The sequence below is a fragment of the Chinchilla lanigera genome, unplaced genomic scaffold (genome assembly GCF_000276665.1).
Source record: "Chinchilla lanigera isolate Chin_1 unplaced genomic scaffold, ChiLan1.0 scaffold00015, whole genome shotgun sequence".
In the NCBI taxonomy this organism is placed as follows: domain Eukaryota; kingdom Metazoa; phylum Chordata; class Mammalia; order Rodentia; family Chinchillidae; genus Chinchilla; species Chinchilla lanigera.
Genome location: NW_004955416.1, coordinates 19,598,474 through 19,622,162, shown reverse-complemented (window position 1 = coordinate 19,622,162; position 23,689 = coordinate 19,598,474). Strand labels below are relative to the sequence as shown.

Sequence of the window (23,689 nt, the reverse complement as noted above, 5' to 3'; positions counted from 1 at the left end):
AGTTTAGCCCTGGGCTCGTGACCCACTTCCAACTACTAGAACAGGAAGGAAAGTTGGCTGCAAAGGTCTGAGGAAAGTTCATTTGGTGCTAAAAGGGAAGCTCAATAACTAACAATCGCCTAACAAAAGCAACTAGGTAATGATTACCAGTCAACGATCACTAACCGGGCTGTATTTGGTTTTTTTGGTTTTTCTCCGGTACCGGGAACCGAACTCACGACCTTGCACTTGCCAGGCAGGCGCTTTGCCGCTGAGCTAAATCCCCAGCCCCAGGCTGTATTTGTTACTTAAAGTCTGCCAAGAGGGGTGACCCTAAGTGTCCCCGCCACGCACACAAATGGTGACTATGTGAGGGGACGGCCATGTTCAATTAGCTCAGAGTGGCCATTGTTTCACAATATATTTGTATATCAAAACATTAAATTGTACACCTTAAATATTTACACAATTTTTATTTGCCAATTATACCTCAGCATAGATGCGGGAGGGAGATCAGGGGAGACAGCCTCTTACTCCTTGAGACACAGAACCTCTTGTCACAGGATGCTGAGAACAGCACCTTGCAGTCACTGTGAGAACTAGCCTGAGGCTGAAATGCTTCCTACAGCCTGCTTTACCGGAATTCTTGTTATGATGCAAACTTTCCTCTTATAGATGCCATCAGGGGGTTTGCCCACTATTTGCAGCCAGAAGCAACTACACTGACACAAACTCTATGACTCTTCAGTGTGCAAATGGGGTGACTGAGACACAGGGAAATTAAGGGGCTCAGGCAGGATGGAACTCACCTGAGAGCCATGGTAAACCAGACCACAGCCAGAATCAGGGTGTTCATTCTGTAGGGCCCCATCACGCAGTACAGAGCATTATCCCAGACCTGAAAGCCAGACCAGAGAAGAACGGTTAAAGGAAGGAACATGTGTCTTGGAAGAGCTCATTCTTCAGATTTTCTAAGAAAGTGGCTACGATCTAGTGGAGAGAATAGGCTACCCATCATCTCCTAGAGCAGCACCAAAAAAGCTCATCTGTTCTTACTCGCTGACCTCATACTAGAACAGTCCTGTGGCCTTTCCCCTGTGAACATGATATTCCATGAATGGGACCAAAGTGCACTGGACTGGACTGTCTGGAGTAGTGAGTTCTCTACTACTGGGGCTGACATGCAAATGTCTATGGATGACACGCCATGGACACCACCTACCTCAGTGCTGCCTCAACAGCTGCCTTGCTCCTTCCGTGAAAGAGCCAGTGCCCTGGAGAAGACATTGCCCTCTGTGAAGAATCTTTCCCCAAAACCACTAACAAACCTTAAGGAGCTATTGATTTATTTCACTCTCTTCTTCCTTCCTGTAGCTTACTTAATAAGGCACTAGAGAGAAGCGTGTTTACTCAGATCAGCCAACATCCTTGCCTTAAGAAAGAAGACCAAACACAGCACACCAGAGTTTAGAGAATGCGCACCTCAAAGATGCTCAGAAAGATACAGGCAGACGTGGGCTGGGACCCAAACATCCCTGGCAAGAGCTGCTTCTTATCATGCTGCCTTAGGCTGATGAGGGTACTTAGGGTCTTAGTTCTTCACCTGCTAAAGTCATAGACACCCGTAGAGCCACCCTCCCAGATCATACCTGCTTAAAAGTGGTCTTGAATCTGACCAGCCAGCGCTGGTACCAAGTTCCTGTCGAACTTTGGATCTCAATGAATTCATCCATCTGCTTGGGAGTTTTGATGTGGGAAACCTGAAAAGCAAAGATGGGCTAGAACTCGGGCCCCAATCTTTTTGTCACGAGGGACTGGTTTCGTGGAATTTTTTTCCATGGACTGGGGAGGAGGCAGTTTTCAGGTTGATTCAGGAACATTACATTTATTGTCCATTTTATTTCTTTTATTATTACATTAGATTCTCATAACAACAAGCAACCTAGATCCTACTACTAGTTCACAGTGGATTTGCACTCCTATGAGAATCTAATGCCACCACTGACTTAACAGGGGGTGGAGCCCAGGTGGCTATAAATACAGATGAAGCTTTGAGTGCTGGCCACTACTCCCTCCCATGGTGTGACCCAACTCCTAGCAGGCTAGAGACAGGTATCAGTCCACAGCCACGGTTGGAGGAAGCTAGGGAATCTCAACTCCACTTTATCTTCAGAATCCTCAATTTTTAATTTAATATCATTGACTTTTTAAACTTCTTTAGGCCAGAGGAGTCTCTGGTGACCTTCTAATTCAGTGGCTTTACCCACAGGTGCACATGGCATCTCCTACACATCTTTCTCAGGTGGATATGTCCCACTTGGGAAAAATGCAGCAGAATTTTTTCACCAAGTCATGCCCTTGGGAAATTTACATTATTAGTGGTTTTATAACATACTGGTTTTCCATGTACATCTCATATATATATAACCCACAGTAAAATTGACGTCACATTAAAATTCACAATATTATTCTTAGTAGATATGAGCATCACAGAGGTCTAGGATCCAGGCAGGCAACAGCAGGACGAAGGGATGTTACTACTCAAGACATTTCGACATGTCTTGACATTTAGAGACAAGAGAATAACTTTACTCTCAGAGTAGAACCCAACACAGTGAGAAGCACAACAGAGTAAAGGAAATCACGGACTAGTTCCCCCAGTAGAAATCAGAGAGGAGGTGGGTCTCAGGTGGGAGAGCTCAGTGTATCCCCGAATGGCTGGGGAAAGTTGCTATGCCCACTGTGAGCAACTTCGCACACCAAGGCAATGATTTCCAAAGCAATCCGACCTTTAAAGCGGCCATTGAATTGCATAACTGATCACTGTTTTAACGAGATTCCTGAGCACACATACTCTTTCAGGCAAGTTACCAAGGTCCACGCTTGTGGACGTCTCCTCTAATTCACAGATCCAATGGAAGAATGTTCTCAGAAAATCTCAGACAGTTCCCAGCACCTCCTCCAACAAACCTTCCATCTAGGGGTAAAACAATGACTTTTTTCCTTCACCAAAAGATTGAGAAAATGAAGGCACAAAGGAAGAGAAATAGGGATGGGGTCAGATAATCCACAGGGAGAAAACCAGTGCCTGGATACAGATACAGTACCTGACTCACTGGTGCCTGAATACCAGGTCTGAAGGAGCTCGGCCACGCTTCTCTCAACCCTGCCCACAGAGTCCCAACTCCTGAGAGGGGCAGGCACCCATGGAGGATCTGATAAAAGCAGAGGCTCTTTCACAGCTGCACATCTGTGAGCATGCTGTGAGCCTTGTGGACTTGTCCAGCCACCTGGGGCCACAGGTTTGCAGAGCCTCGTTTGCCTGAGACCAGACAGGGGAACCCAAGAACAAGGAGGGCAGGCTCTGGCTTCAGCCTGGAGCCTGTGCTTCCCTTTATCCCACAGACATCTTGGGGCTGGGGATTTAGCTCAGTGGCACAGTGCCTACCTGGCAAGCGTGAGGCTGTGAGTTCGATTCCCGGTACCGGGGAAAAAAAAAAAAACCACAGACATCTTGAGCCCCAGCTCACTGCAAGGAGGCCAGAGGCAAGGGCTGACACCAAGCCACGAGGCCCCTTGAGAGCCACACTCCAAATCACTCAAATGCAAATTATTTTCTTTGCTCCTTAGGAAAATAACACCCCATTCCCTAGGGATCTGGGAGTGGGTGTATTGACAACTTCAGGCACACTCTAAATTATGGTTAATTAGACCACTTGTCTTTGATTGCATCTAGATTAGCATATGTCCCATGCCCCCATCCCAATCCCTGCTGAACACAAGTGTACAGCAGAAGGCTTCATTGGCCTCCCTTCTAATGGCTTCTCTGCAGACATCTGCCCCGTGGCTGTTCACAAGCTGGACAGGTAGAGAGGGGAGCTGGTGGAACTCAGGCCTCACCAATGAAAGTAAAGAGCAAGGCACACACAACTACCTGCAGATTCGCTAAGTGGGATTCTGACCACCCTCAGCACTTCTCAGGCTGCTAAGTGCCTTTAAGAGAAATATACCCCAGGGAGCAGATAGGATAAGATAGGTAACTCCATCCAGGCGGACTGAGAATTCACCTGACTGCTGCCAACACAGGCCAGCTCTCTGAGGTCACTCAGCATTTCCAGTTCTTCCTTCCTTCTTTCCTACCTTTCTTCCTTCTTTCTTTTTCTTTTTCTTTTCCTTTCCTCCCTCCCTTCATTCCTTCCCTCATTCCTTCCTTCTTTCCTTCCTTCTTCCCTCCATCAGTCCTTCCTTCCTTCTTTGCTTTTCCTGGCCCATGTCACCACTGCTACATAATTCATAGTCACTATGGAATACTGAACCCACAACAATCTTCGTTCTATTTTCCTACTCGGTAAAAACTACTAAAAGCAGAACTTATACCTAGGAGCCAGCATGTGTGTCAGGATGAGACAATTCCAACACTGAATAGCCCCCTACCCATTGATTTCTCCCTCGGCTTTTTTCCCAGGAAGTGCTTCCACTCTTACATAAGGAACTCAGGTCCTGGGGTAAAGAGCTTACCTCTCACCTTCAGAAATTGGAGTTTTTTAAATCAGGTTTATTCCTCAACATTAGGATACTGAGATTTGTTAAAATAATTAAGTGGAAGGCTGAGGTGGCTCTAAATCCCTGGGCATTAGAACCTAACTCAGATGTAAGAGAAAATGATATTTAAGTTCAGCCAATCATAGGCAACCAACTGACACAGTATTAGTTATTTTGAATTTCCCATCACATAGTCCAAACAAGGCCATTGCATTGCTCAAACTTCAAACAATCTGCTTCCACATTTGCCCTATAAAACCTCCCCGTGGTCCTTTGGGTGTGCCCTGAACCATTTCTGGGTTGGAGACATCCAATTCACAAACTGCTTTCTGCTCAAATAAATTCTCTAAAGTGTTAATTTACCGAAGCTTATCTACTAGCACATTAGAACAAGTTGTCAAAGAGAAGGTGTGGGATTACTTATCTACAAAGGTGAGCCCAGTGAGTCAAAGCCAGTCAACAGATTTAGAAGGGGTCCTTCCAGGAGCCACAGGAAGGAAGCAGTGGGTGGTGCTACTGTGCCAGGTGACCAAGGGTGAAATAAGAGTCAGACAGAGACAATGGTTTACCAGGACGATAAGGGCAAACATGCAGGATGGGACACAGAGGGATGTTCTATCAGGACTCCTCAAGAGAACCCATGTGTGTTTGGCATAAATCTATTAGTAAATGACTTACTATATGGGACAATCCAAGGGGAACCACACTCAGACTTGAAAAACCATGGCATGGGCCAGAGAGAGGTTATTTTATTCCAAAAGGAAAAAGAGAGATTGCCATGGAAAGAGAAGAGACCCAAAAAAATAAAGAAAGAAAAAGAACAGAGAAGGCAGAAAGAAAAGAAGGAGAAGGCTTGGATGTAATTCCTATTATCGTCAGATTTTTGGTAAGGTTATAGAACTCACAAATGCTTGGTGTAAGGGTGTGTGTGTGTGTTTCATACAAGGATGACACAGTACAAAAACCAATTCAGCTGATGTGGATTGAGAAAGCAGGAGCTTTGAATGAAACTTGGACTTGTCCAGGCTATGGAATGGGAAGCAGAGGAGGAGCAGCAGGACCAAGCCCAGGATGCCCTGATTCCCTGAGCAGAAAGCCCCTTACACATCTAGTTTCTGCACCTGTAGCCCAGCTGTGGCATTATAATCTATCCGAGAGAGCAAGGGGCTGGAAAATGTACCCTTAACATCTTTCACTTGGAAGAATTCTATTAATCATGCATCTTAATACATGTTTGTGAAAAAGTATTGGTCCTGTATTTTAGATATTTTAGGAGTGTTGGAATTGGATAAATATGTTATTGAGTAATTTTCCATAAAGCTTATAACAAGAGTTAAGTCCTGAAAAAAATGTCATGACATTTTTGAATAATGGTTCACATCTGTAACATTCCGAGCTAGGCATTGTTTCAGGCGCTTTATTTAATCCTTACAATAACTGTTTTTGTGGATATGTGCTATTATCCTGCTTTCCCAGTGAGGAAACCGAGGTACAGAGCCTACCTTGCCAAAGACCACACAGCTAGAAAGTATCAAAAGCAAGATTTAGACCCAGACCGCCTGACTCCTGGTGTAGATACTTAACTACCGTGTGGTCCTACCAGAAAATTTGGGGTTTTAAGCATCAGGTCAACAAAGACAAATACTTTGCTCTAGACTGGAATTATGAAAGCCAAAGAATCAAAAAGCACTGGATGAGAGTTATGCAGGAGTTAATTCAGGAAGGCTTCCTGAAGGAAGTGGATTTGAAGTAGTTCTTAGAAGCAGTTGAGGAAACAGGTACACAGAGCTGCCTCTAGGAGGCAGACCTTGCAGCTGGCCACAGCACACATCTCCATCACAGGACATCTTCATGAAAATTACTGCTGTGGGTTTTTTGCCTTTTCAAAAGATGGAGCACAGCATCTCCATCACAGGACATCTTCATGAAAATTACTGCTGTGAGTTTTTTGCCTTTTCAATAAGCAAGGAAACAAAATTAGGCTTAACAATGAGCGCTGATAAGGATGTAGAGACATGGGTACCCTGTTGCTTACGGCGTGGTAGAGTGGCACGACCCTAATGCAATGTACTTTGGCAATATATCTTGAACCTGCAAAAATATCCACGTTCTGAGCCAGTAATTTTATTTCCAGAAGTCTACTCTCCTCTTAGTAAACAAACTCAGAACTTGAAGGGACCATCACTCCATGTGCATGAGGGTTCACTGTGACAATATTTACAGAAACAAGGTAATAAAACAGGGTAAATAAACCTCTGACCCGAGGGACATGTTCATTAAAACTGTGGCAGTGTTCCTAACATTAGTGTTCATTAAGATGATGGTGATGAATGCTGGGAGGCAACGTATCAAGTGCTTATGAGTACTGCTTAATATGCATATGCAAATCTGCATACATATTCTTACACTCATGTGAATATGGCTGGGTTTTCCTGTTGTCATGTTTAACACTACCGAAGGAAAAACCTAGAAAGACATCTACCAAAATACAAATAATAATTATGATGTAACAAAAGGAACAGTAGGGTTTTATTTTCCTTTTCACAGTCTTTCTGTTCAATTATTAAAATTACTTTTAGTATATAAAGCCCAGAACAGTAGGAAGAGGCTATCACACACTCACCGTGAACACCTTCTCTGGGGTCCCTTTGGCCCTCATGTTGGTGTCATGGACTTGCTTGAGAATCATCCAGGCTTCGTCATGTTTGCCCATCTAATAAAACGAAAGAATAGGATGTAAAACTCCATTGCGCACTTCATCAAGGTGGAAAACTACAAAGAGGGCACCAATGCCTGGGTCTAGATGGATTAGACATGGACTCATGAGAATCTAGGGCTTGTGAAAAGACTAGGACATGTTTCCACCCCGCCCATCATGGAAGGATAATAGGGTCATGCCTTTAAGGTGTAAATGTCAGATATTATTACCATTATCCACTGTGAGTAATTATAGTTATAAAGTTGAGTGGGTCAAGGGATGAAAGCCACGCTCCTCACTGATGAGATAAAGGGAAGTAACAGCATGGTGTGCATTAAAGTGCTCATCCTCAGTACCGCAGAGTGACCTCATTTGCAAAGAGAGTGATGCAAATGTAAGGAGTTAAGATGAAATCATCCTACGATGGTGTGAGCCCTTATTCCAAAATGACTGTTGTCCTTATAAGACAGTCATATGAAGACACAGGGCCACACAGGGGAAACTCCATGCAATGACGAAGGCTTCAGTTTAATAGATGCAGTTGCCAGTAAAATTTGCCTTTAAACCACCACAATCTGTGAAGAGCAAGGAAAGACTCTCTCCAACAGATTTCAGAGAGAGAATGGCCCTGCTGAAAGCTTGATTTGGGATTTCTAGCTTCCAAAATGGTGGAAAGATTTGCTATTATAAGTCACTTTGTTGGTGGCTCTTTGTTACAGCAGTCCCCAAAAAACAAGCACACAACAAAAGGTGAATTTTGAGACAACTCCCTGCTACATCTGCCTGATGAGTGGGAGGAAGAGGAAATTCGGCGCTGAGGCTCACTCTGCAGAAAGCTCCAGAGGGCAGCAGATCCGCGGTCTCTGGGGCTGGGCCTGTGACGGCCTCTGTGTCCTGTCTCCCTTTGGCCAGTGCCTCACCTGTGTGACCACTGCAAGCTCCACAGTCCCCCAAAGTTGGGAGGCTTGGAGGATCATCCCTCAGGACCCAAGTAGCTTTCTGGGAAGATAGGGGCCCGGTGCAGGCAAGATCTCTGGTGGCTCTGGGGACAACAGTGAGCTTTACCTTAGACTTCACTGCTGCAACACAGAAAAGCAGTGTGCCAAGTCTGGGGGTGGGGGGAGCATGAGGCAAATTAGAAACAGCCCTGCCACCACCGCCCAGGCTTGGAGAGGGCTCTTGCTTGGGATTCCATGAGCTCCTCACCCTCCAGCACCATCAGGCCATGAACCTGTGATCTGCAACCATCAGCAACAGGAAGGGAGCCAGATTTAATGACGCATAAGGTCAGCCAACATGGGGGAGACTGCAAGGAGCAATCAGGAGAGAATCAGATGCCAAGGGCAGAGGGAAGTAAGGCCAGGACTCCTGTGGCTGAGGAGGAGCGGGGGACTCACCTCTAGCAGAAACCTGGGGCTCTCGGGCATGAACTTCAGGGCCACCATGGACACAGTGCAGGGCAAAGCACAGACAATGACAAATACTCGCCAGCTGTGGAAGTGGTAATTGGTCCCCATGCTGAAGCCCCAGCCTGTGGAAAAAAAACAAGAGGATCCCTGGCTCATGGTCTTTCCAGCTGCAGAAAAACACCTGAACAGCAGCAATCAAACTTCAGGGCATCTGAGCTTCACCCCAGGCACTGGTTAAAGTGTTGACTCCCAGCTGCAACCACAAAGCTTGAATCATAAGTCTGGGATGGGAGCTGAGAATCTGTATTTGGACACATCCGTAGGCCCAGACTTGACCTCACATTTACGGATCTTTGACTAAGAGTGCAAACAGAAACAGCATCCCATATTTCTACAAAGATGTTGAATTTTAAGTGAATTAACTGTTAAATAAAACATGTTCTTTCTATCCACCTTTCTTGCCAAATAATGGCATGGAAGGCCAGGCCCAGAATCATACCTTCTTTTGCTAGATGCCCTTCTCTTCCTCCCCAGCGCCTCTCACAGAGCAAGGGGTCCCAGGTCCATATGTGTGCACATACCACTTCACCACTATGATGAGAAGAGGCACACTTGTCCTAACCCCTCAAATAGGAATTTCTGGGTTTTAGGCGCCCAGAGCATGGGTTGGCTGGGAGGGTCTATTGGTCAGCTTTATTGTTGCTGAAATGAAATGCTTAACACCTATAATTTAAAGGAGGAGAAGCTTACTTTGGCTCAGTTTCAGGTGGGTTCAGTCCCTGGTTGGCTGGATCCAAGGTAGAAACAGAATGGCAAAAGGGCGTGATGGAAGAAAGCTGCCTATCACACGACAGCCAGAGAGAGGAGGAGCCAGCTGCAAGAAATCACCCTTCCAGGTCATACACCCTCATGACTCACCTCTTCCAACCAGGCCTCACATCCAAATAGCAGAACCTAATACGCTCTCATTCACGGGCTAATCACTGACGAGTACAGTGCCCTAACGGTCTGATCACCCTCCAAAAGCCCCACGTCTGAACACAAGATTTTGGGGGACATTTTAGATCCAAATCATAACATAGTGGGGTGAAGGCCTCAGAGACTTCACTTGTCTCATGGAATGTCCAGTGCAGGCCCTATGTGGCCCAGGGCTTGGGGATCTCTTTCACCCAAGAGGAAAAGCGCAAAAACTCCAGGTGATTCCAAGGCAAAGATTCAGGACCACATTTTGCAAAACACTGTAAGTTCTAATATGACAATGCAAAAATTATTTAAAAAAAAAATCTCGACATTAAAATTAATCTCATCATCACTGAAATGTGGAGGTGACCAGGGCCTATTCAGCTGTCATTATATGAAACACTGCTAAAATTCATTCTCAGAACTTACATTCAAGATAATTTTTTAATGCCCTCATGGGTGGCAAAGTCTCTTACGGAGCAATTAGACAGTAAGAGGATCCTGGACTCTCGTGATCACATAGAGCAGAGTTCAAATCCTGGCTTTATCACATCAGCATTTAAATCCTCGGTTTTCACAGCTGTAGACCACAGGTAATGACACCCCAAAGATTTGCTACTTGTGAAAGCTCCCAGCAACCCCTATAATAACTCCCCTACCTTGAGGGTAAATGATTTTTTAGAAATAGCTACATGACATTTAGTGCCAAGGATGTTGAATAAAATGGAGGACCCTCAGCAAATATCAGCAAAAGAAATATTTTTTAAAAAGAAAAGGCTTGTGCTCACTTCAGCAGCACATACACTAAAAAAGAAAAGGTTGAGGTTATAAGATAAAATGATGCCACATATAAATATATATATAAATATATATGAAGATAATTCAAAAAATAGATGTATTAGGTAAAACTATATAAATAAATGCATTGATCCCTACAGTATGCAGGATAATTCTTATTTGCACAAAAAGTTCCTAGTTCGTTTACTTAAAAATATATCTTATGGCTAATTTCAGTGGTGGGAAGCTTATGTCTTAAATTTTCAGATTCCCCATGGTGGTTCAGCTCATTTACCTGCAAAAGATTCCTAATAAATATTTGCTTTTCCTGCAGATACTTCCTACGGCATTGGCACAATTAAAGGATGAGGCCAGAGGAATCCAGGTGGCAAAATGTGGGACTGTGGCCACGTGGTCACCTTTAGCCTCAGCCACAGGCCACCCTACAGCATCATCCTACAGAGTCAAAACAAAAGCTCTTTTTTCACAGCTTGATCTCTTCCCATCTCACTGGGGTTTATTTACTTCCTTTAATTTTAATTAAAGGGTTTTCAAACTCTTTAATTGGTGGCGCACGCCTGTAATCCCTGCACTCAGAAGGCTGAGGCAGGAGGATTGTTGTGAGTTTGAAGCCAGCCTGGGCTACAAAGTGAGCTCAAGGCCAGCCTGAACTGATAGCAAGACCCTGTCTCAAAAAGACAAAAAAAAAAGAACCTGTCCTTTCTCCTGGGAGTAACACCAGAAAAGAGAAAGATAAAACCATAGCAATATTTATACATTCCCAGCTGTTATCCAAAAACTTTTCTAGCATCAGTAGAAATAAAGTCGATCAAAACTAAACAGCAGTCACATCAGATGGATAACCAGAGAAAGCGGGCAGAAGCAGGTATATTTACAAAGTGCTCTGCCTCAGAAAGATTTTTTTCTTTATGATAATATGTGTAAATTATCAAAAACTCCATCATCCCTTCATGCCTCTGTGGCTTTATGGTGATTTCAGTAATCTTCATTTATTGCACTCATTAGGCACATCTTTGGGGGCTTAAACTGAATAAAATTAAATAGTGAGCTGCTTCCAAATATTTGGAACAATATTAATTTGGAGGCAGGGATTGTTCTGTTCACTGATCTTTCAGCTTGCCCTACTTTTCTCTGTCAGGATTTCACAAACATCTGGGAATGCTGACTAAAATGAGAATTAATTTTCCATAATATATCCATTTTTTCTGGGCTGTGCCCATGAGTTCCTAGGAAAACCTTTTGAATTTTGTAATTTTCTCTCTCAATGAGTCAGTCACCCAAATTCTGGGTGCCAAGACCTCCCATCATTCATTCTTGCAGATGCAATTAAATGGGTTACACAAGCATCACTCTCCTTTTTAAGTCACCCTTGCAGTTGTTAGACGATTAGTGTCTTAGGCATATTGAGAAATATCATCAAATGTCTGGTTCACTGTGGACAAAACATCTGGCCCTGGTAAAATGGAGCTTAAAATAATCACTCTTGTTCTACTGTGATTATAGCCTGTCATGTTTCTAGACTGAGTTGCCACCATGCTAACGCCTGTTTTGATTAAGTCTCTATTTTAAAATAGAGAATAATGGAATAGCCCCAGGTTTTGTACAGGCGTACAGACAGGGAAATGTGCTGTCCATTTTGGGTAAAATATTTAACCACAAGCTCTACCGTCAGCCAGCAACCCTGTGACCCTCTGCCACAGGCTCTCCTGTGGTTTCAGTACAAAGGATTCCACCCTGAATTCTTTGATTGTTTTCTTCGAGGCCAGACACTTAGAGAGTGGAATGAATGTTTATTTGTGTAAAGTGGGGTTTAAAATATTGGTGCAGCCTGCAGTGATTAGTATGGATTGCTGTCTCCCTTTGTAACATTGTTCTGCCCTCCCTTCCCCATGGTGTGGCAATGTGGGGTTTGGGTGAGGTTGGCCCCACCCCAGTTCCAGAGATGGGGAAGGTCTAAACCACTTGGCACCTGCATTCGCCGAGGTACAGTGATGAGCTGAGGTGGGCCCATGACCTAAGCTGAGCCAATCAGAGGAAAGTCAAAGACCTTTGCTCCCTGGCTGAGTGGGAGGGCATGCTCTCTTCCTGCAACAGGCAGTCCGCAGACAGGAAGCCTAGGATTGCTCGAAAGCTAGCCAAGTACGAGAGCCATCTTGAAATTTTTTTTAACATTCCCCTTTGTGCCCCAGGAACTACTCAACCTTCCAACTGGCAGGGATTCAACAGCAATTCTTTTGGTTTCCCTCCTCCTCTCCATTTTATAGGTGAAAGAGGCCCAGCTGAACAGATGGAGTAACTTGTCCCGTATCGCACAGCTCAACTATTTGGACTCCATTTTATTTGTCCCTATGCAAAGAGCTTTTCAGTCATTTTATTTAAACATGGGGAATGTTTCTTAGTGTTAACACATTTGGATCAGATAACAGAAGAGGTGGTTTCTATCAAGAAGTATGTGTTGGGGGGCAATTTTTCAGACCATGTAATCAGCAGCATAGTACTCAGGAAAGCAAAGCGGGCATCTGGGTGAAGGGTTGAATGCCTTGATGTTAGGAGTATACAATCTTGTATGTAAACTTATGGAGAACTGCCTGTAGTGACAGAAGTAGCTGGAAAACTGTTCAACTATTTTATTTTTCCTATTCATATTTCTTCTCCATTTCTGACACCAAAATCTAGTGGGTTTTCATACACTGGATATGACAAAGACTACATGATGTCCCCAAACTCTTTCCCTCTCTTTCTGAACAATAGCAGGACTGTTTTTCAGCACTCTCTGCAGTACAGTGGGACCATATCACATTTGGGGGCAGGGGCAGTGACCACAGAAGGTATGCTCCACTTCCTGGTCTATCTCTAAAACCATCAGCACAGCCAACCACAGTGAGGAGTGTGTGTAATCCCAGCTACTCAGAAGGCTGAGGCAGCAGGAATGCTTGAACCTAGGAGCTCAGGGATAGCTTGGGCAACACAGAAAGATCTTACAAACACAAACACAAAATACCAATTTACAACTGGCTGTGTTCTCTGCCCAGACTAGAGACCTTATGAATCATTTGTTAAAGATGGTGGAATTATGTAATGGAAAAGCTCTGAGCCCCAGAATTACTGATGGAACGGAGCCACCTGCAGATCAGAAACATGGGCCAGGCTTTACCTTCCATTGTGTGAAACCACTGAGATGCCAAGGTTTATGGGTTTATCAGAGTAACGAAACCAGTGTCACCTTAGCTAATATAGCAGGTATTGTCCATGCCAAAGCCTCCTCTTAAAAAGATATACATAGAGCCTCCATTAGCTCAGGACACACAGCAGAAAGGGTCGGATTTAAAAGAAGGTCAGTGGGTAAAGAGGTATTAGTCAGCCTCAGGAGCACTTATCTGCTTCTCCTTCATGGGCTGCGGGATGCTAAATCAGAACAAGGCCTGGATCCATAACCAATGGTTTGCCAAAAATGACTTTGAAGCACACTGCTGGCATTATCAGTACACTCAAAAAGGCTAATAAAACTGAAAACTGCTGGCTTCTCCCCATTTTATTCTCCAAAGAAACCAATAGTAGAAGTTAATGTGGCCCATCTATCCAGCGAATATAGTTTTTGCAGATAGCTTGGGTAATAAAATTGTCCTAGCTGAAATCATGACCTTGTCTAGAAGTGTTGCTCCATCGCTAAAGCCCAACAACAGTGACAGCAGCACAAGTGGAAGGTGTGCCAGTGACAGCACCAGGATCCTAGCCCGACCCCACCCCACCCCACACCAGGGGCATGACGTTTGACACGAGTTGTCAACGTCTCTTGGCCTTTGCTATGTCTGTAGTGTACAAAATAGAGCTGTCAAAGCCTAACTTGCTGGGAGAGGAGGGCTGAGATCCTCTCAAATAAAAGGAAGAAAAAATAAAGAAGGAAGGAAGAGAAAGGGGGAAAAGACAGGCTACATTATTTCTAAAAAGATCTGTGTATTTAAATTAACAATGTGTCTCCAATATTAGAAGTCCTCCAGAAACACAAAGTCACACACAGGAGCTGTATGTGACTATCAGGAATAAGACTAAGGTCAAGCAAATTTGTCTCGGTTCAGCAGCCATAGAAACAGGCGCCCCAGGGCGTTTTAGTCCCGTGGCTCACCATAGTGTGGTATGATGCTCCAGGCCATAGCGGATGCGTAGATTCCCCCAGTCATCCAGAAGATGCCCAGCCAACTGAGGTGTTCTCCTCGCTTCTCCCGAGATAAGAATTCAGAAAAATAGGCAAAAACAATCGGCAAAGAACCCCCAATCCTGCAGAGAGAAAGTTCCAGAAAGAGAGAATCAAGTTATGTACTAAAAATCATCACAGCACAAACCATGTTGCCTTCAACCTCACCCTTAGGCTCTGTGGTGAACTAACCCAAGATTTTGAAAATCCAGCCAGGCAGTTCCTCTCTGGATATGAAAGGAAATCTTGCATTATTTTTACTTTATTCACCAATTTTACAGTTTAATCCTAACTTCGCTCTTTCTAAGGTTCAAATTTAATATAGTATTTTGAAACCCCTACAAAAACTCCATGAAGGGAATCTGGAGGTAACATACTGAGCTACAGTGCCACGGTGGATGGGCCATTGGTCTAGGAGGGGCTGGCTCAAAGTCTGTGAGTCATACCCTATGCCAGAGATGAGTCTGCAGAAGAGGAAGGCGCCATATCCCTGCACGAAGGAGGACAGCGAGGCGAAGGAGGCATTGACAGCCAGAGACATGCTGAGGACTCGCTTCCTTCCCAGTTTATCAGCCAGGCCCCCCAGGATGAAGGCCCCTGCCATCATTCCCAAGTAGACGATCAGCCCTGTGAGGAAGGGAGAGAGAAAAAGGGACAGAGAGAGAAGACAGGACATTAGAGACCATATGCTATTTAGAAAACCCAGTGTTCAATTTTACCCCATCCTAGAAATTCCATGTCATGGACATACAAAAAAATGGAATGTGACAAGATACTCAGAGTAAATCAGCAGTGCTACTCAAATGTAACCTTGTACAACTGTTACTCCAAAACCAATAGCCTCACTGCGTTTACGAACATGTACACATACCAACATAGGTCAGCCGAAACTAGGATAGATGTATCTTCTTTAGAGTGTTCTTTTAGATGTATAATCCGTAGGCAAGGGAAATGCTATAATTTTACTTTTAAACAAGAAAAGTGTTGATACTAAAAATGTCTTCACCTGAGATGTGATGTTTAAGGAAAGAATTTCTAGGGTAAAGCAAGGCAACATGGGTATGTGAAATCTGGACAGAAAAACATGCTAAAGATGAAACATAGCAATTGCCAACCAGGCTGGCTGTCTTATTCCACACTCCTGAAGGGCCTTTTGCAATCAATCAGTGTCCGGACATTTTAGGGGAATATAGCATCATTTGTACATGATGTGAGATAAGTATCTAATTTCATTCTTCAAAGAGTTGTCCTTTCCTCACTGTATCTTCTTAGCATCTTTGCCAAAGCTCAATGACTATAAATTTGTGAATTTATTTCTGGTCTCTCTCTTCTGTTCTTTTGGCCTATAGGCTTTTATGCCAGCACCACACTGGTTTGACTACTGTAGTTTTATAGAATACTTGAAATCAGGTAGTATGGTACCATCAGTTTTGTTCTTTTAGGTAAGATTATTTTGACTGTTTGGTGTCTCCGGTGGCTCCTTACCTATTTTAGAGGGTTTTGTCTATTTCTGTAAAAAATACCATTGGAATTTTGTTGGAGATTGCACTACAGATCTTTTTAGATAGTATGGACATTTTTAAGTGTTAATTCTTCCAATCCATAAATGCATGATATCTTTCCACTTATTTATGTCTTCTTCACTTTCTTCATTAGTGTTTTATAGTTCTTAGGGCACAGATCTTTCATTTCCTTGGACAAATTTGTTCCTAGTGTTTTGATACTATTGTAAATGCCATTGTTTTCTCGATTTCTTTTTCAGATACTTCATTGTTAGTATATTCAAACACTACCAATTTTTTGTGTGTTGGTTTCCTATTCTGCAACTTTACTGAATTTGCCATTAGTTCTAATAGTTTTTGGTGGAGTCTAGAGTCTTCTGTACTGTATATAAAATCATGCCATCTGCAAATACAGACAGCTTTACTTCTTCCTTTATCATTTGAATGGCTTTTAATTCTTTTTCTTGCCTATTTGGAAGAGTTTGAGAAAGACTGGCATTAATTCTTCAAGTGTTTGCTAGGATTCACTAGGGAAGCCATCACATCCTGGCTTGTCTTGTATTGAGAGGTTTTCTTATTACTGATCCAATCTCCTTGCTCATTTTTTGGTCTATTCATATTTCTTATTTCTTCATGATTCACTCTTGGCAGGTTGGATCACCTAGGAATTTATCCATTTTAAATTATTCATTGTCTTTGCATATAAGTGTTCATAATGATCTCCTTTGTATTTCTATAGTATCAACTATAATGTATTCTTTTTTACTTCTGATTTTGTTTGAGTCCCATTTTTTAGTAAGTTTAGCTAAAAGTTCATCAGTTCTGTTTATCATGTCAAAAAAACTTGATGCTATAACTCTTACAATTTACTGCTCTTCATAATAAGCACTGCTCATATTTCTTAGCTCTATATTAGTTCCTCCTTCCCTTGATCATCTCCAGGACTGCTTGCGTAGTGAGGAATGGCTCCATTCTTTCAAGAAGATTAACAATAAAATGTATGATTATTGCCAAGTGAGAAAAAGTGCTCCAATAAAGGTACATGTCCAGTATTATTAGAATCCAAAAAAGGAGCACAGTTTGGGTAAATCTCACCCAGTGTGGAACACCTTCCAAGACAGACATTTGAGCTGCTCTTGAAGGACAATGAAACTTAATCAGATTTCCATTGGTGATGGGGTAATCCATGAATAACAATGACAGACTCCATGTGCAAAGACAGGAAGGCAAAAAAAAAAAAAAAAAAAGCCTGATACATTTGAGCAACCACTAGTAAGTAGTGTAGTGTGAGGAGAACATAGTCTTCTATGTAGCGGGGAATATGATGAAGGACTAAGACTGAAGTGTCAGACACAGGTCAAATCAGAAAGAGAGAGGTGGTTGTATGTGTGCATAAAATGAAGAGAAACAAGAGAGTTAGAGGAGTAGCTGAGAACCAATCCCTGTACCTCCTTCCCTGATCCTGCCCTGGAGAAAAACACTAGCAATAAATGAAAGTTTATGCTTCTTTTACTTCAGTAAAGGTATCTTTGCACTTTTTGAAAAGTACAAGCAACCCTTCTAGATCCTATTTCTGGACCCTGGCTAAGCCAGCTGCTCCCTGCTAGTCTCTGCCAACAGGGGGCACTAAAGGGAGGCTTCAAGGGTAGAGAAGGAGGCAAGGATCTGTGCTTCCTGTTTCAATAAATTTCACAGATCAGTACTTCTTCATCTGGGCGGCAGCAGCTGCATCCCATGATGTCAGCTAAATCCAATTAGCAGGAGCCACGCTATGCCCCTCTCCTCTCCCACACCAGCGTAAGCCAACCAGCACTCCCTCTTCCCAGGCCGGAAATGTAGATAAATTATAATAATTTCAATCTCTCCTTTTTATTTCTGCACCCCTAGGAGTGGCAGCTATCCCCTGATTCCACTACCTCAGCTATAGTTTTTAAAAACTTTCACTTGCCTGGTTAATAATTTTTCACATCGAAGTTTCTCTTTTCAAATAACTGGTACAATTTCTTTATCCTAGCTACCCTGACTGATCTAGAAATGTAGGCAAATTGATAAATCTTAGAAATTAGGTATCAAATCCAAACCCCTCAGCTTTACCAGATGAAGGGGCTGAGCCCAAGATGGTCCGTGGTTCATCCAGAACCTGGACACTGCTGGGGACCTGCTGTCACTGCATTCCCTGGCCTCCTGGTACTTTCGCTAGCAAACCACCCTGTCCAAGGCCACAGAGGTACCAGAGAGAACAAAAAAGCCTCTTAAAATGCTGTTTATGGAAGCTGGGAAAAGGGAGAAAGGAAGAAAAATGAGCCTATCCACCAGAGAGGAGAAATATGAAATTAATGATGCCTCTGAAATGGCTGTGCTATTAAACTCATTTAAAATCTGTCGTTAGCAGAAGAAATTAAGACAATAAATTTGGAAAATTAAAGTGCAATGGAGTTATCAAAAATTACTTTAGCATGAAGCAGATGAGGGACTGGTTAGGAATCTATCATCTTTCATTCTACCAACCAGCTGTGCGGTGTATTAAGGACATGTCCCCCAGCGCACTGAGTTTTTTAAGGAAATTGAAAACTGTGGCTGGCTACTTGCAGAGCAGAGAGGATGAAGGTAAAGGGAGAAGGGACATGGTGGGATAGGAAAAGATTTCATCAGCGATCATACAATGTAAGAAAAGGAATGCCCTCCTTGGAAGAGGGAGGAGCTGGCACTGATTGGCATCTTGAAAGGAAAAACTCAGGCTTGAGACAGAGGCAGTGTGTGTGGGGTCTCGGCTGTGTGATTACCGGCAGTGACCACAGGCAACCCATTCAGCACCTCTGACCATTGTTACCGCTTTGTAAAATCCAGATAAAAATACTCATCTTGCAGGGTTGTTAGAATGACATAAGCGATGGATGGAAAGTATACATCAGGATGCCTGGCACAAAAATAAATGCACAATCAATAAAACTTACTCTTGTTGGTACTAGCAGTTTAGCTCACAATTGCCCGTGGCCTTAGAGAGCCACAGGCTCAGAAAAATGAAAAGAAGATGGTTTAAGATCAAACCAACTCCACATTAAAGGAATCTGAGGGAAGAGAATAGAGAATAGCAAAAGGAACTTATTTATAGCAGCATGCCCTTTAAATAGACCTCCCTCTCTCCCTACCTGGAGAAGGAGCCAGGTTCCAATAAAAAAGTCTTCTTTGACTAAAATAGTTTGAAAGTTTTCTCTAAAAAAACTTTAAGGAAGAAAACTTTTTTCTAACTCTTATATTTCTTAAATTTCTAGATTAAATTACCATCTCCTTAGGGAAGCAACGCTTCCCTAGGTGTTCCAAACTAGGCCTCCTCAAACTTTTTCTATTTAGAGCCAAAAAAATATACATTACTTGTAAATAATTACCTTGTAGATCTCCTATGATCTTTGTCATATCTTTTTCTTCTTCTTTCTTAAATATACAATGCTCTATATCAAAATACTCTTAAACAAAGGGAATAAATTATGGTTTCTATAGCACAGGAGGGTGACTATAACTTACTATAATTTATTTGTTCATTTTATAAAGAACTAGAAGACAGAAATTCAAAGCTTCCCTATGCAGTGATATGATAAATTTTTAAGGAGACAGAAATTCTAATTATCCTGATTTGATCACTGACCATTGCAAACGTGTATCAAATTATCACACCACAAATACACACAACCATTATGTATCAACTGAAATTTTTAAAAAGAAAAATATTTATAACCCTTTAAATGTGTAAAAATAAAAGCAGGTGATAGGTTTGAGGGACATAGTTACAAGTTATTATGGTCACAGTTATTTGAAAACACATGATAAATGTTTAAATTGTTAAATTTTTATTACAATAAAAGACATGTTGGCATTAATCTCCCTCAGTTCGATCACATTTACCCCATTATTTCTGCCACTTTCTCGAAGTCTTCTTTCATGTCTTCAGTTGCACTGTCCTGGCTACCTTGATATCCTGAATCAATTCAAAACATTTACCTTTCACGGTCATTTTGACATTGGAAAAGAGCCGGAAGTCTCACAGTGCCAGATCCCATGAATAAGATGGATGAGGACACCAATTTGAGAGAAATTACTGTAAACATTCTCAGGCAGTTCAGGACATAGAGGCAGTCACAAAAAGACACAAAAGAGAACTTCTACAGCTGCTTCAGAAAGTGGTGTAAATGTATTCAAAGTGAGGGGAAGTATTTTGATGGTCATTCATGCCCATGTGTCTCGTACTGTACTACAATGTTTTATTTATATTTAAACTTTCACTATGTTTTATGATCACATCTTTTCCCTGACCCCTTTCCAAACAAAATTCAGTGATTCCTGCTCATATTTCTGCAGCACCCTGACCCTGGTCTTTCTCTTCATAGCACATATCTCGGTGTGCCTAAATACCCATTTGTTCAATGCTTGTCAAACTCCTTTGACTATCAACTCCTGGAGGAGAGTCAAACACCAGCTTCACCTGACTAGAGTTCCTCACTGCAGCTTTCACTTAGCACAGATTAGGCACACAGTACGTGGTCCGCTACTATTTGACCAATCAACAAATAACATAACAATTTATATTTGCCAGAGAAAAATCAGAGAATATTGAAAAAGTGTATAAAAGTTAAATCAAAATCTATCCATCATATCACCTCTGAAAGACAGTTGTTGTCGGGACGTTTTATTTCTGTATGTGCCTATGTATAGCTTCATACTATATTCACGTGGTTGAGAACATTCTGTACTAGAAGGTTCACAGTCTGGTTTCTCTACTCATAAGTAACTCTGCAAAGGACATCTTTGTTCATAGATCTGTGTCTGTGTTTCTGGTTATTTGCTCAGAACAGAGTCTAAGAAATGGAATCAACAAGCTTGTGATTCCTGAGACGCAATGCCAAATTTCCTTCCACAGACCTGGCACCTATCACAAACCTCTCACCAGCTCTGGATGATTTTCTTTGCATACAGATGGGCTATTTCTTCCCACTCTCAGAATCAGTGGGATGAAGAGATGTACAATCAGACTGCACTTCTCATAGTGGTGATGTGAAAAAAAGACACCTTGCACTGACAAGCATCATTACTTAGCAATTAACCAAGGACAAAGAAGTCATTTCTAGGTTTTGTTTTGTTTTTTTTTGTTTTGTTTTTTTTTCTGGAAACATAGAAATTAAATGCACTAATTATCTTGGAAGGATCTGAGCTCCCTTTTTCTGCAACCATTCAAATAGTTATTTGATTGTATGCATATGCTTTGTAAGGGTAAAAATCAGCCTCTTCCAACTGAACTATCTCCAGTCCACCTATAATTTCTGACAAATAATTCTTCACAACCCATTTCCATTTCTTTATTATTTAACAAACTATATCTTCTTGACTAATATTCATTTGGACTACAATCAGGGATTCACAGACCCATAAGGTTAACATATAAGGAAATCCACTACAGAAGTCTCACTTTGATATCAAATCGTGGAAGAACATCAGGGTATCTGTCTGCACACCCTATGAAGTCAGATGCATTGGGTAGATTAGACATCTATTTTATTTATAGGGTATATAGATGCTTGGAAACTTCTGGATCACTAAACACTTTCTATGGGGTCTCAGTACTTCACACAGAAAAATAGTTTGTCTATACCATATTGTCTAGGAGGAACTGATCTGGATTCACCATATTAGAACTGTCTACTCCTTCATATATCCAATATATTCAAGTGAATGACCTTTGGAACTAGGGCTCTTTTCCAGTCTATTGTAAGTGGAAACTCTTTCTTAAATGTTATATAAGATATTTAAGAACACATGTGTACAGGAGAAAGAAAAAAGAAGAGATGTGTAAAGTCTCTGCCATGTCTAGATACTTTGCTATGTATATTCTCAATATATTATATATTTATATATAATAATTTCAATTTGCCATTCCAACCTTGTGAGGAAAGTACCTATTAATATCTTCATTTAGGGGCCGAGGATTTAGCTCAGCGGCAAAACGCCTGCCTGGCAAGCGCAAGGTCGTGAGTTGGGTTCCTGGTACCGGAGGGAAAAAAAAAAAAAAAAAATCTTCATTTAACATATGAGGAAACTAAGGTTAAAATTTTTTCTCTCTGATCCTAACTACTGAAATATTTAAGTTTCCAATATCTGATGGAAGAATCCAGGGTGAGTCATCAATGCCCCAAATTACGCAGTAACCCATAAGAAAAGATTCATCAATATTATTCATGGAGACAGACACAGGGGTGAAGCACTGGTCACTCTAAGTGTGCAGCCTTCTCACTAACCCCTGGCCCGTTAGCTCAGGACAAGCCACAGCACTATGCAACAGCAGAACCGTACTTCCTCAAGCTTCTGAGTGTGATGCACAAGCTACCCATCCGTAAACAGGTTGGAGAGCCTGAGAGAAAGAAAACCCTCACTTCCCAATGTTAAATGAGGGAGGGCTTCTTTCTCCAAACATATTCATGTTAAAGTAAAGATACTTCAAAGATACCTGGAGACTTCATCACCCCAAGATGTAGATGACGAAGCTCAAGCCACGGGACAAATTCTGGGCCAAGCAGTGAACTGCGAGGAGATCAAACCTGAGGTCTCTGGTTTTGTCTTTGTTGAGTGCAGACAGGACACCAGAGAGGTTTCTGAACACAGCTAACACCAGCTTTAGAGCAAAGGGTTGTCTGTTACTCCCCCCAATCTTTTTTTAAAAAGTAGTCTCTGAACATACAGTAAGAATACTGGAATTGCTTTTTTGTTTGTTTGTTTGTTTGCATACTACTACTACACTAGAGATATCTTAGAAAGCAAAGTTTCCCTTTTGGTGTCCAGAATAACTACAGGTGAGTCAGATGAAAGGAGGTGTCACCTGGGCCAGTGGACGTGAGATGCCTCTGAATGCTGTCCTGGGCACTGTGGCCATCTCAGATATGATTAGTACCCAGTGACACTCAGCAATGCCTCAGTCATTTTATTGAAGGCCAAGTGGTAGCTGCCATTGTGACCAGTACAAGAGGGTGGAACTTGGTGTCTGATGAGATATAAGAACAGTCCAGGAGGGTGACTCTAGGGCCAAGCATGGAGTGCACTGTCACCCCCAAGCTGAGCCAAGGACAGATGATAAAACACCCAAAGAGAGAACCAGTCTTTACACTGAAATTTGCTAAATCCGATTCTCTACCTGTCAGTGAGTCTGGAACAGAGACATGGACACAAATAAGTCCCAATCCTCTGCTTTCAGAAAGCTCACAATCCAGCAAAAAGTAGGAAAATGGAGATGGCAGAGACAGGACGCAGCAAGAAGTCCGGGAAGCTGATGACTGGAAGAGGGCAGGAGCTGAGCTTGGCTGTCTTAGAACAAGCAGATGATTGTGGGGTGGGCTGGGAGGAGGAGAGGGCAGGACTGGGCCTCACAACAAGGGCTCAGAAGGTGATGAGGTCAGTCACCGGCAGAAGTCAGACTCAGAACCTGTGTCACATCAGTCCTTCCAGAACTTAGATGCTTACAATGACTCGGAACAGACTGCCTTGTCTTCCCAGGGCATAATCTCCCATGTTAAGGTAAAGCTGACTTACATCTCAACTCAGAAAGATCTGTCTTTGTCCCTGGGACACC

The 23,689-nt window shown here is 42.5% G+C and overlaps 1 protein-coding gene across 6 annotated transcripts in view; it reads right to left on the bottom strand.

The window, feature by feature from the left end:
• Nucleotides 1-23,689, bottom strand: part of Sv2b (synaptic vesicle glycoprotein 2B) — a 194,369-nt gene that overhangs the window by 28,620 nt on the left and 142,060 nt on the right. For all 6 annotated transcript variants that reach the window (XM_005381593.2, XM_005381594.2, XM_013512680.1 and 3 more), the window contains 6 exons: nt 15,025-15,205; nt 14,510-14,661; nt 8,617-8,750; nt 7,145-7,234; nt 1,629-1,739; nt 789-877 (listed from right to left, as the gene is read on the bottom strand). In XM_005381593.2, the coding sequence (XP_005381650.1) occupies nt 789-877; nt 1,629-1,739; nt 7,145-7,234; nt 8,617-8,750; nt 14,510-14,661; nt 15,025-15,205 (757 nt within the window). The remainder of the gene's footprint in view (nt 1-788; nt 878-1,628; nt 1,740-7,144; nt 7,235-8,616; nt 8,751-14,509; nt 14,662-15,024; nt 15,206-23,689) is intronic.